General features: G+C 58.9%; 1 protein-coding gene across 3 annotated transcripts in view; it reads right to left on the reverse strand.

Moving 5' to 3' along the window:
• ESYT2 (extended synaptotagmin 2) overlaps positions 1 to 13212 on the reverse strand; it is a 79193-nt gene continuing 65981 nt past the window's right edge. For all 3 annotated transcript variants that reach the window (XM_055133939.1, XM_055133932.1, XM_055133946.1), the window contains 10 exons: positions 12941 to 13015; positions 12213 to 12299; positions 8272 to 8421; positions 6696 to 7057; positions 6222 to 6320; positions 5241 to 5372; positions 2795 to 2900; positions 821 to 870; positions 653 to 734; positions 1 to 533 (listed from right to left, as the gene is read on the reverse strand). In XM_055133939.1, coding sequence (XP_054989914.1) covers positions 692 to 734; positions 821 to 870; positions 2795 to 2900; positions 5241 to 5372; positions 6222 to 6320; positions 6696 to 7057; positions 8272 to 8421; positions 12213 to 12299; positions 12941 to 13015 — 1104 coding nt within the window. In that variant the 3' untranslated portion in view covers positions 1 to 533; positions 653 to 691. The remainder of the gene's footprint in view (positions 534 to 652; positions 735 to 820; positions 871 to 2794; positions 2901 to 5240; positions 5373 to 6221; positions 6321 to 6695; positions 7058 to 8271; positions 8422 to 12212; positions 12300 to 12940; positions 13016 to 13212) is intronic.

A 13212-nucleotide genomic window follows, 5' to 3' on the forward strand; every position in this document is an offset into this window, starting at 1 on the left:
TTAAAAATTAAGACATTGTATTTTATGTACGAAACTTCAGAGAAGTTCACTATGATTTACAAACCATTGCAATTCCTTAACATTTTATATTACTCAAGTATACAACAATTTTCCTTAAAGCACTTTAACTTCTTAATACATCTTTTTATGCAAATGTTAATATTTTAAATACTTTCATCATTCATAATGGGGAGAAATATACCAAAAATGATAAATCTTTCTGCTTTTCTTTTTAAAAGGAAACACCAGAAAATAAGTCATAAAGAACTTTTTTCCTGCAAAAACAAAACTGATTATTTTATCATAGAGTTTAATACTTTAGAAGAAAATAAATATTTCCTTCTGAATTGAAACCAGAATAGAGATTATAAAAAATAGAGTATATACATAGCATAGTGTGCCTCAGTGACATACGAAACAAGGCATCAGTGAAGCATAAACAAACGTCGGTTCCCTCGTAGGTACGGCCACCAGCTTCACGTAACACGGGGCTAACTACCACCTTACTGTATGCAGCAGTAACTGGAGAAGCACTAGGAGAAATAAAACATACAAAATTTAATGGCGATACTGATCGAAGTGTCCACTGTCCTATAAAGCAATCCAGCTCTGCAGAACTCATATGTGAAGCATGAAAACAGCAGGGCTGCACCTGGGAGGGCGTGTTCTGGGCGTGTCGTGCCCAGGGCCGCTACGTCACGTGGGGCCGAGTCCCGTCTTCCGTGAGGTCGTACCTGTGAGGGCACAGCACAGATAAGGGTCAGGGCGGGAAGTCCACTAGGGAGCATGGGGCTTGCGGGGCCACTGGAGGGACACTCACCACTGGGTCCAGCCTTTGGCAAGTTCTTCAGAGGCTAGACTGACCAAGACCTGCGGGTTTAAAAAAGAGCCTGTCGGGTGGGCTGAGGCAATTCCTTTCTGAGATTTCACCCCCTCTAATCTCGTCAATGTGCTTTTTCTTCATACTGGAGAACTGACATGCAGCGTTAAACGGTTCCTGGTGCCCAAGAGTGTAGGATAACATGGGGTTTGTCCTTTCAGCCTTGCCACAGGGAACTTAGTTTACCTTAGAGCAATGTCCTTTCTGCATGGACACAGGAAGACAGTTAATATTATGCTCTGTAACTTGGGAGTTGATTGACTCCAATAATATTTACTCCTGGGCATCTGCTTTCTCGACTCAGTTGCCTTTAGTTCCTAGCACCCCAAAAGCAGGGTCCCAACGAGGGACGGAATGGACCCAGGGCAAGCTGTGAGCTACCCTGGCATCGAAATGGGCCAGGCCAAAGCGCCACAATACTCAACTATAAGTTGAGAGCTTGGTCATAGACAAATGCTGTCATGATCCAAAAGTAACGATGAGACTAGGACCCTGCTGGGGTTAGGAAGACTAACCTGGCCTGAGCACTGTGGTCTGGAATATATAGTGAATGTTCTCAGGAAGAACCAAACTTCCTGATATATCTCTTACTGTGCTCATACAGAATGACATTGCTAGAAATATTTACTACAACTGTAGATAGATTTACTACAACTGTTTAAGTGGATTACTAGCTGGGGAAGGAAGAAAGGGACACACCCTTGTTTGGATCCTGCCCTTGAGCAGATCTCCTAGTAATCTGGAGTAATCTCCTTAGATGAGATTTTGTTAATCTCCTGGAGGAGTGGCCTTACCCCTCTTTGTTGATTTGTTAATGTTCAACCCACCTTTGTGTCACCACCCTATGTGATTGCTGTATAAACTAAGGCTGTGAGAGAAGTAGGGACAGAGGCAAGACAGAGGCAGCAGAGAAGGCACAGAAACGAGGGAGAAGGGGCAGAGGTAAGAGAGAAGCAAGGAGAAGAGGCAGAAGCAGAGAGAAGGCACAGAGGCAAGACAGGAGACACAGGAGAAGACACAGAAGTGGAGAGAGAAGACACAGAAGCAGAGACAGAGAGGTCGGGAGAGACCAGAGGCGAGACTACAGAGACAGAAGAGAGCACAGCGGCACACAGAAGCAGAGACAGAGAGAGGTCGGGAGAGACCAGAGGCGAGACTACAGAGACAGAAGAGAGCACAGCGGCACACAGAAGCAGAGCACAGGGAAGAGCCATCCTGATCTGATCCACACACAGCGGCTCGAGAGCACTGAACGCGAGCGGAGAGAGAGAGCCGCCCCGAGCCCTCGAACAGCACCACACATCACTGCACCCTTTCTCGAGCGCACACACCTTCGTATTTTTCACACAGAGAGCGATCCAAGACCCGTATGCTCTCCTGATCGGCTACTGCTACAGAACTGAGTCTCACTTCCTACCCTCTGCACAAAGACCCACCTACAGCTCCAGGGCTGAGTCTGCCCAGGGGGCCTGTCTTCAAGGCGCCCAGTGAAACTATGGAGAAGTCTAGTGGCGAAGCCAAGTGGGGAGGACGCCGGGTAATGACCCATCAGTGCCAGGGGGACCGGCCAGGCAGATATGCAGCAGACAGGGCGCTTGCCTTGTACCCGGCCGACTTGGGTTTGACTCCCACGCACTGTCGGGAGTGACTTGAGCACAGAGTCTGGAGTAAGCCCTGAGCACAGCTGGATGTGGCCCAACCCTCCTTTTCCCCCACCCAAAAGGGGAAAAAAGCAGTGGGGAGGCTGATGAGGCTGGCCGACGAGTTTCCCTAAGATGTTCTGAGCGGGTAGGTGAGCCTAGTGAAGGTAACACCCGCCAACTCCGTGCCCACAGCATCGTGCGCCTGCCTGCAGACACCAGCCCTTCCCACCCGACCCCGGCCCCGTGGCTGCCGCAGGCCCCTGTCACCAACTTTGCCAAGTAGCCCTTTGTCTTTGGACAGGAAGCCGCCGCTGTTCTTCACGGCCACGTCCAGCGTCCTCCTCTGCACCTCTGGCAACGAGACGCTGAAGTCAAAGCTGGAACAGACAAGACAGCCAACTTCCTTCAGTTAAGGAACAACCTACATGGTTTTGCTCTATTTCACTTTAACTGAAAGGTAATGCGTCTAAGTTTCTTGTTCCTTCCAAAACTGAGTCTCCCTGCTAGATACTTGGGTCTGACACTTCATGAAAAGTAGAACACAAGTTCCATCACCTACGCCTCCTGCACTTGCGCCCGCTGCCTTGCCTCACCCACGAGAGTGCCTGTCAGCTCAGGTGTGAGGCACCAGGTAGACAAGGCTACGGGTAAGATGCAGATGTAGGACGGCTTCCTGGGAAGCACAGGGCTGAGCTGGTGCAGACTCGGAGCAGCCTCAGGGAGCCAAGCTCCTGTGAGGCGCTGGCCTGGGTACGAGGCCTCCACGTGCAGCCCGCCCACCCTGCCAGCTGCATGTGACGTCTCACAGTCCTGAGACACAACAGCTCAGATGTAGGATGACATTCCTTTGTCCTTTCCCCAGCCTTGCCTCAAGGAGCTCATCCTGGTTTTTCCCGGAGTTCAGGCTTACCCCAGTCTCACCCATCAAGGTGCTCCCGAATCTCTCCCATCCCTTTGTTTAGCTGTAATCACTTCTCTATGCTCTCTTCCCCAAAAAGAGTTAATCAGCTTCTCCCCCTAACCTGACTCTGCTAATTTGTAAGGTCAGACCTTCCTAGGACACTGAATATTATAACATTGCCTTTCTCTCCTCTTTATGCCTTTTGAATAATTTACTTTAAAGCTATGTCTTTTTTGTATAGACACAAGAAGACAATATTATGTTTTTATAACTTAAGACTTAATTGGCCTCGAATATTATTCCCTCCTGGGCATCAGCTCTCTCCACTTAAGCCTCAGTTGCCCTCAGTTCCTAGCACCCCAAAGTAGGGTCCCCGACGTGGGACGGGAAGGATCCAGGGCAAGCGGTGAGTTATGTGCTACCCTGGCATCGAGATGGGCCTGGCCAGAGTGCCTAATTCTTAACTATAAGTTAAGAGCTTGATCATAGACAAATGCTGTCATGATCCAATAGTAATTATGAGACTGGGACCCTGCCAGGGATAGGAAAGACTGATCTGGCCTGAGCACTGTAGTCTGAGATTGAGATGGCCCCAGGAGAGCAATTCTATAAGCTTTAATGCATCTCTTATTGTGTCCATACAAAATGATTAATATTATGAATTCTTATATGTTTGCTGGCTGAGGAGAGGAGAAACACATTCATGGGACTCTGCCCTTGGGTGATGGTCCTGCTGAAAGAGAATTAAGTCCTAGAAGAAGCATCCCCTGAGGGAAAGGAACCTTACCCTATTGATGGTGACCACACCTATGTGTACGCCCCAACCCCCTCACGCTGGGGGGATTTAACTAGGCTGTAAGAGTGGTTTGGGGGGAAAGGATCCACAGATACTGAGAGAGATCCAGAGCCAGGAGAGAAGCAGAGAGAGAATGAAATAAACTGATTGAGCAACCAGTTTGGCCTTCTTCCTTCCGCCGCCTGCCCTTGACCGACAGCCACACATAGCAGTTCCAGGGCACCGAACTCACCAAACGGTGAGACAGAGCCGCCCGGAGAGCCCTCAAGTGCACACGCCCCTCGGCGTGCCTTAGTTTTTTACACTCAGATATGACACGCCACGGGCTGGAGAGACAAACAGCGGGGAAGGCGTTTGCCTTGCACACTGCTGACCCAGGCTGATCCCCAGCACCTCATTCGACCCCCCAACCCCCACAGTGGGTGATCCCTGAGCACAGAGCCAGGCGTAACCCCTGGGCATCACTGGGTGTGACCCAAAAGCAAACAAAAAGAAGGACCCACAGCCTGTGCGTTCTGACCTTGTTGCCAGCATGGCTGCTGGTGTGGAACCAGGTCTAGGTGGCGTGTGGTCAGGGCTGGCACTGCCCACACGGGCCATTCTCCACCCAGCAGTGCTCTGCCAGCTTTGCACTGTGATGCAGAGCCCAGCTGTGCCAGCGGTGGTGCCCCTCGGGACACTGCACTGCACAGGCGGGCAGGCGTCCAGCCAGGGCACCCAGACACAGAGCCACACCCCCGCTTACGCTGTTTCACAAGGACGTTGTACAAAGATAATGGGTTTGTACTGTTATTACGAGTGTACAGTTCCCCGTTGTAATTTACTAACGTCGCTGAAGGCTTTGGGTGGCTGACCGCAGGCTGGCAGTGGGCTAGGCCCTCCCCTCTGCACTGGGGCACACGCTGGCAACACGCTCGTGCCTGCTGACCTGGGGGACTCTCCGGGCCCAGCGGAGTGTGGTTTATGCAGTGGTCAGGCGACGCCCCAGCCCAAGCGCAGCACAGAACTGCAAGGCCGTACCTCTGGTCAAACACCGGGTTTAGGGTTTTCTTGGACACGTGTGTTTTCCGCCGCCCGGACCTCCTCTTGTCTGGCAGCAGGTACATGCGGACGTAGGGGTCGGAGCCGTCTTCCGAGAAGGCAATGAGGTTCCTTACAACAGACACCAGCGGACACTGCCTCAGTCTGGAAGGGGCGCTGGGGGACCCTCGGGCTAGCTGCTCTGACCCCTCTCAGGGCCACGCCAGAGCACAGAGCAGCGACATCTGTGTCTGGGTCACACACAGGGACCATCTGGACCCCAGTGAGCGGGGTCTCGGGCTGTGACAGGACAAGGGACCGTCTGAACCCAGTGAGCGGGGTCTCGGGCTGTGACAGGACAAGGGACCATCTGAACCCAGTGAGGGGGGTCTCGGGCTGTGACAGGACAAGGGACCATCTGAACCCAGTGAGGGGGGGTCTCGGGCTGTGACAGGACAAGGGACCGTTGAACCCTGTGAGGGGGGTCTTGGGCTGTGACAGGACAAGGGACCGTCTGAACCTCAGTGAGGGGGGTCTCGGGCTGTGACAGGACAAGGGACCGTCTGAACCCAGTGAGGGGGGTCTCGGGCTGTGACAGGACAAGGGACCGTCTGAACCCAGTGAGGGGGGTCTCGGGCTGTGACAGGACAAGGGACCGTCTGAACCCAGTGAGGGGGGTCTTGGGCTGTGACAGGACAAGGGACCGTCTGCACCTAGTGAGGGGAGGTATCGGGCTGTGACAGGACAAGGGACCGTCTGAACCCAGTGAGGGGGGTCTCGGGCTGTGACAGGACAAGGGACCGTCTGAACCCAGTGGGGGGAGTCTTGGGCTATGACAGGACAAGGGACCGTTGAACCCTGTGAGGGGCGGGGAGGGCGTGTACACTACAGAGCAGCAGCTCGAGGGCGCATCGTGGAACAACCTGGTCTGAGAGGCCGTGGGGGAGGCACGTGTGTGCCGGGCGTGGGGCTGGGGCTCACCTGCAGGCGTGCACCACCACCACCAGCTTGTTCCTCTGGGAGCTGTGCCGGATGGTCAGCTGGACCTGCCCCAGGGGGGACTGGCCCAGGGTGGTCCCACTGGAAGGAAACGGGAAGCTTAGGGGGGAGTGACCGCAGACCCACCGTGAGCCCTGAGCACTGCAGGGGGCAGCGCAGCCCTCAGCTCGGTGGGATCCATCATTTCATCCCGGACCACACCCGGCAGTGCTCGGGAGTCACTGCTGGCAGTGCTGGGGGCCATACGGGACGCGGGGTTGGAGCCCAGATGCCGCACGCAAGGCACGCGCCCTCCCCTCTACTCTGGCTCCGGCCCAGCCGGCCGGGTCTGACCCCTGCCCCAGCCCAGAGCTGCCCTGTAGCCCCCCGCGCCCGTCCCACCCACAGCTAAGGACCGTGGGGCCGAGGAAAGCGCCAGCCCGCCCGGGCCGGGCCCGCAGGGAGCACGGCGCTCACTTCTCCAGCTGGCGCAGCCGCTGCCGCAGCTCCTGGGTGGCGACGGGCAGGGATATGTCGGAGGCGATGCTGGGCGTGGGCTCCTTCAGCGACAGGCGGCTGGGCGAGCAGGTGCTGCTGGCCTGCAGGCTGGAGGAGCTCCTGCCCAGGTCCCGCAGCCCCCGGGGGCTGGACTCAGGCGCCTCGGCCCCCTCCGGCAGGCCGGGCGTGGACGGGGCGGGGCTGCGGTCGGCGGGGCCGGGCGACCGGGGCGCCTGGGAGCGGACGGAGACGCTCCTGCCCGCCTTGGACACGCTGGGCCGCTTCACCTGGGCCGAGTGCTGGTGGTCCGGAGCCCTCTCCCGCGTCTCGAGGCGCAGGACCTGGGAGAGGCCAGTCTGTCAGCACCACGGCACGCCTGCGCTTCAGCCGCAGACCCGGGTGACCGAGTCCAGCACCTCCCGCGTATCTGCCAGTTGCTGTTTGTTCTGGGTCTTTGTTTTGCTCTCTGGGTCACACCAGACCATGCCCGGGGGTTCCTCCTGGCTCTGGATTCAGGAATAACTTCTGACGGTGCTGGGGAACCCCGTGGGATGCCAGGGATTGAACCCAGGTTTACCACGTGCAAGACAAACACCCTCCCGGTTGTACTAGCCCTCCGGCCTCGGCTTGTCTTTATTTTGGGCTACACCTCACTGTACACAGGGCTCACTCCTGGTGTCTTGGGGACCGTACGTGGTGTCGGGATGAACCTGGAGCAGCCGCATGCAAGACAAGAGCCCCCCCGCTGTCCTGTCCCTGCCCTCCCGCTGTCCCAGGCCCTGTCCTCCCCGCTGTCCTGTCCCTGCCCCCCCCCGCTGTCCCAGGCCCCACCCTCCCCACTGTCCTGTCCCTGCCCCCCCCGCTGTCCTGTCCCTGCCCTCCCGCTGTCCTGTGCCTGCCCTCCCGCTGTCTTGTCCCTGCCCTCCCGCTGTCCCAGGGCCCACCCTCCCCGCTGTCCAGTCCATCCGCCCATCTTTGCCAGATCAGTTTTATTTCATTTCCTTCAATATTCACAAATTATTGTCTATTTTTAGATTGATTTTTATAATTCTTACCTTTGTAGGGTTTTATCAAAAAAAATTTTTGAGGGGCTGGAGCGATAGCACAGCGGGAAGGGCGTTTGCCTTGCACACGGCTGACCCGGGTTCGATTCCCAGGATCCCGTGTGGTCCCCTGAGCACCACCAGGAATAATTCCTGAGTGTGCGAGCCAGGACTAACCCCTGTGCATTGCTGGGTGTGACCCAAAAAGAAAAAAAACATTTTTCTTGACAGGCCTTTGAAAATCTGACCTTGGCCCCAAACTCTCCCGATCCAGAGACCGCCATGCTCCAGGCCCCGGGCGAGGAGGCCGGCTGCGTCCCGCGGCACACGGGCCCAAGCTGTCCGCGAGCGTGTGCCGGTGTCCGAGCCTCCCTGCGTGAGTGACCGCTGGCCTGCACCGTGACCACGTCCACCCTGCTGGGCCGCTCGGCACCGGCCCGCTGGCCGCCGTGCCCTGGGCCAGTGTCCCTGTCCCCGTGCCGCCCCGTCCCCTCTGCGTCCAAGGCCGGTACCCTGAGTGCGAGCTTCATCTTCACAGAGCTGCTGGGGCCGGAGTCGCGCAGCTGGAACCTCTGGGCGAGCGTCATGTCCTCGCAGGTGAGCAGCTGGCTGAGCGGGATCCGCAGGGTCCCCAGGGAGCACTGCTGCTGCTCGTCCCGGACCTGCGCGACACACGGCCCACTCAGCCCGAGGCGCAGACCGCACGGCCTTCTAGAACCTTCCACGAGTCTTCCGAAGGCGGCCTGGGCGGGCGCTGGGGCTCAGGGACACCCTCGCCTCGCGCTGTGGGGCCCTGGCCACTCCCGGCACCACCAGGAAAACCGGAGCAGTCCGCCACGGGAGCCAGGTTCTGCTTCGGCCGCTCCCGCGTTTCCCAAGACGGTTCTCCAGCGTGTCACGTGGCGAGCGGCCAGACTTCCCCAGTCCCCACGAGCACCAAAGGCCACCCCGGGAACTCACGGTGGCGCCCTGGGGTGGGAGCCGGGTGTCTCCACACATCTTTGTGTTTTGGGGGTCACCGGGCAGGGCTGGGGGACACGTGCCAGGGACGGGCCCGGCAGGCAGCAGCTGTTCGCAGCCTGTGAGCGGGTTCTCGGCCCCTTGTGCTCAATATGGTAAAACAAATAGAGGTTCCCAGACTGACAGGAGGAACTGCACCCCGTCTGGGAGTCGGAGAAGAACCGCAGATCTCCACGGCTGCGAGAGCCAAAGCTCCCGGCACGGCCCCCGGTGCCCCTGGGGCCGGCCCTCAGTGAGGCCGAGGGCTGCTGGGAGGGCCGGACAAGGCAACAGGCCGAGAGAGGGGAAGCAGAGGCGCCTACTGTGGGGACACAGGGCAGTGCTCCCCCTGGGCAGCGACAAACAGAACTCAACGGCATTTCTGCATAGAGTAAGTAAAAAAAGAAAAAGAATGAAAAACTGAAAGTTGCAGAGACACGCAAGTCAGCGGGCCTGGTCCCTGCACCACGGCCCCGCAGTCAGCCACAGACACGCAGCCAGGACGTGTGAAGCCCTCACAGGTGGACCAAGACACGCAAGTCAGCGGGCCTGGTCCCTGCACCACGGCCCCGCAGTCAGGCCACAGACACGCAGCCAGGACGTGTGAAGCCCTCACAGGAGGACCAAGACACGGCAAGTCAGTGGGCCTGGTCCCTGCACCACGGCCCCGCAGTCAGGCCACAGACACGCAGCCAGGACGTGTGAAGCCCTCAGAGGTGGACCAAGACACAGCAAGTCAGTGGGCCTGGTCCCTGCACCACGGCCCCGCAGTCAGGCCACAGACACGCAGGACGTGTGAAGCCCTCACAGGAGGACCAAGACACAGCAAGTCAGTGGGCCTGGTCCCTGCACCACGGCCCCGCAGTCAGGCCACAGACACGCAGGACGTGTGAAGCCCTCACAGGTGGACCAAGACACGCAAGTCAGTGGGCCTGGTTCCTGCACCACGGCCCCGCAGTCAGGCCACAGACACGCAGGACGTGTGAAGCCCTCACAGGTGGACCAAGACACGCAAGTCAGTGGGCCTGGTCCCTGCACCACGGCCCCGCAGTCAGCCACAGACACGCAGCCAGGACGTGTGAAGCCCTCACAGGAGGACCAAGACACGGCAAGTCAGCGGGCCTGGTCCCTGCACCACAGCCCGCAGTCAGCCACAGACACGCAGCCAGGACGTGTGAAGCCCTCACAGGTGGACCAAGACACGGCAAGTCAGCGGGCCTGGTCCCTGCACCACGGCCCCGCAGTCAGCCCACAGACACGCAGCCAGGACGTGTGAAGCCCTCACAGGTGGACCAAAATGTGCGCGGGGCTCAGGGGTCCGTGTGTGCCTCTCACCGCAGGGCGCCTGTGGCGGGGCCCGAGGCAGACCCGGGCTGCCCGAGGGGCGAGCACACAGGGAGTGCAGGCATACCGCGTGGCCCGGACGGTTCTGAAGGAGGCAGCAGGGGCCTGAGGAGCCGCAGAGGGAGGCCGGCCCGGTCCCCGCCCAGCACTCACAGGCCCCGACAGGGGTCAAGTCCCCAACACTGCAGCTGGGCCCAAAACACAGACAAAACCAAAACGGAGGCAACAGGCCTGGTCTGACGGCAGCCACTCTCGAGAAGCCTCAGCTCCCGCTCTGGTGCTCGTGCCGGACTCCTCCTCTGTGCCTTCTCTTCCGTCTGTTAATCGCTTATCGCTCTGAGCCCCGTTGCACCCCGTCCCCTCACCCTGCACACAGCAGATTCTCTTTCCCTACATCAGCACTGTCTGATCTCAGAAAGGCCATCACTGGCTACCAGCCGGTCAACCCGTCTCCCGCCCATCCGCGGGGGAACAACGGTTGGTCTCAGGCACACGGGAAGCAGCCGCTGTGGGTGCGTGAGGGTGTGTGATGGTCAAGTGTGACACCTCAGGGGCAGAAGGTGTACGAAGGCCAGGTGAGGAGCCCGAGCGGGCTAGCGGCTGGGCAGTACTGACACCCGGTGCTGGCCAGACACCCGGCAGGAGGCAGAAACATCTGACACTCCGTGAAAGGTCTGCCAAGAAACACAACGATCAGCAGGAAGGGCCTCTGCCTTGCACGCGGCCAACCCGGGTTCGATTCCCAGCATCCCATAGGGTCCCCTGAACACCACCAGGAGTAATTCCTGAGTGCAGAGCCAGGAGGAACCCCTGAGCATCGCCGGGAGTGACCCAAAACACAAATATCCATTTCCTATAAAGACTGTCCCCCGTGAGTGGGAACCAATACACCCCTGTGCTGTGTCCTCCTAGGAGCCTCTTTCTCTACTACTCCTCAGAAGACTTTAGTGCTTCTTAAAACACGAAGCACAACACCTACATGCAAGCAGGACCAGGGAGACAGACAGCACAGGACTGACGCACACGCCAGCAGGACAGGGAGACAGACAGGGCACAGGACTGACCCACACGCCAGCAGGACAGGGAGACAGACAGGGCACAGGACTGCCCCACACGCCAGCAGGACCAGGGAGACAGACAGGGCACAGGACTGCCCCACACGCCAGCAGGACAGGGAGACAGACAGGGCACAGGACTGCCCCACACGCCAGCAGGACCAGGGAGACAGACAGGGCACAGGACTGCCCCACACGCCAGCAGGACAGGGAGACAGACAGGGCACAGGACTGCCCCAAACGCCAGCAGGACAGGGAGACAGACAGGGCACAGGACTGACCCACACGCCAGCAGGACAGGGAGACAGACAGGGCACAGGACTGCCCCAAACGCCAGCAGGACAGGGAGACAGACAGGGCACAGGACTGACCCACACGCCAGCAGGACAGGGAGACAGACAGGGCACAGGACTGCCCCAAACGCCAGCAGGACAGGGAGACAGACAGGGCACAGGACTGACCCACATGCCAGCAGGACAGGGAGACAGACAGGGCACAGGACTGCCCCAAACGCCAGCAGGACAGGGAGACAGACAGGGCACAGGACTGACCCACATGCCAGCAGGACAGGGAGACAGACAGGGCACAGGACTGATGCACACGCCAGCAGGACCAGGGAGACAGACAGGGCACAGGACTGACGCACACACCAGCAGGACAGGGAGACAGACAGGGCACAGGACTGACCCACACGCCAGCAGGACCAGGGAGACAGACAGGGCACAGGACTGACGCACACACCAGCAGGACAGGGAGACAGACAGGGCACAGGACTGACCCACACGCCAGCAGGACAGGGAGACAGACAGGGCACAGGACTGATGCACACGCCAGCAGGACAGGGAGACAGACAGGGCACAGGACTGACCCACACGCCAGCAGGACCAGGGAGACAGACAGGGCACAGGACTGACGCAGGCCCGGCATCCCGGGACCCAGAGCCACTCTCCACCTTGGCACCCCCACCCGCACCGGCCCCAGAGCCAGGAAGAGGCGCCCCCGGGGTCCCGGTGCCCGGCGCCTGCTGGAGGAGCTAGAAGCTGAAGACGCCGTACCTCCACTTCAAGGTCCTGGCGCTTGGGATTGTGGACGAAGAAAGTGAAGTTCTCCTCCCACACGGGCTCGCTGGTCTTGTACCGGATCTGCAAGGGAAAGCGGCAGCTGAGGGCGCTCGCCCGGCCGGCGGCACCGACCGCGGCCTCCCCTGGAGCCCGGGAGCGCAGGCGGCAGGAATGGCCCCGGCTGGCGGAGTAGATGTGCATGGCCCGGGGGTCGTGTGTGCCCCAGGGAAACTGCGTGGGGGCCACGGCTCAAGGTTAGGGGCCACGGCAAGGAAACTCAGCCAAAAGGTGTCGGGGAAACGGTCATCTCAGAAGCCCGGCGCCCCAGACTCAGCGTGCCAGGAAGCCCAGCAGTGCCCCCCGGTCCCGCTGTGCCGGGAGCAGGGCTGAGCCGCCCAGGCCCCGGGGGCGCCCCCCACCCGAGGAAAGCAGAGCCTCTGGCACAGGGGGCGTGCTTGGCGCTGAAGTGAAACGAAGGGCCCTCAGCCACCTCCAGGCGACTGTCTGTGGGACGAGCCGAAAACCTAGAGCTTTGTCCCAACGTTCCCCGAACAGCAGGCGCGTCTGCAAGTGTGATTTCCAGCGCTACTGTTTCAGGAATGAACAGCTGCTACCAGATTAAGGAGCTGGCTATCCCCCAGACGCCAAAGCCAGGGAGAGGGAGACGGAGAAGCCCGGGTGTCCCCCTCGCCGGGAGGCTGAGGACGCGAGGCCGTGCTCACCTTGCTCTGCTGAGCCTTGCGCCCGACGGACATCCGGACGAGAACATTCGGGTTGCTGCTGATTTTCTTCCCTGACTGTCCAAAAAACGAAAACAGCACAAAAATAAACAGCACATCTTGGAAATGGGCTCACTAAAGCCTTGTATCATCACTCCTACTTCCTTCTGATATTTACAGAAAACACCTGGGAAGAATTTACTTAGCGAGCAATCTCAAACTCGTCTGAGGCCCTAATAGTCACTGACCACAAAATAAGCTGAGGAAACTCCTCT

Source organism: Sorex araneus, chromosome 1 (assembly GCF_027595985.1).
Source record: "Sorex araneus isolate mSorAra2 chromosome 1, mSorAra2.pri, whole genome shotgun sequence".
In the NCBI taxonomy this organism is placed as follows: domain Eukaryota; kingdom Metazoa; phylum Chordata; class Mammalia; order Eulipotyphla; family Soricidae; genus Sorex; species Sorex araneus.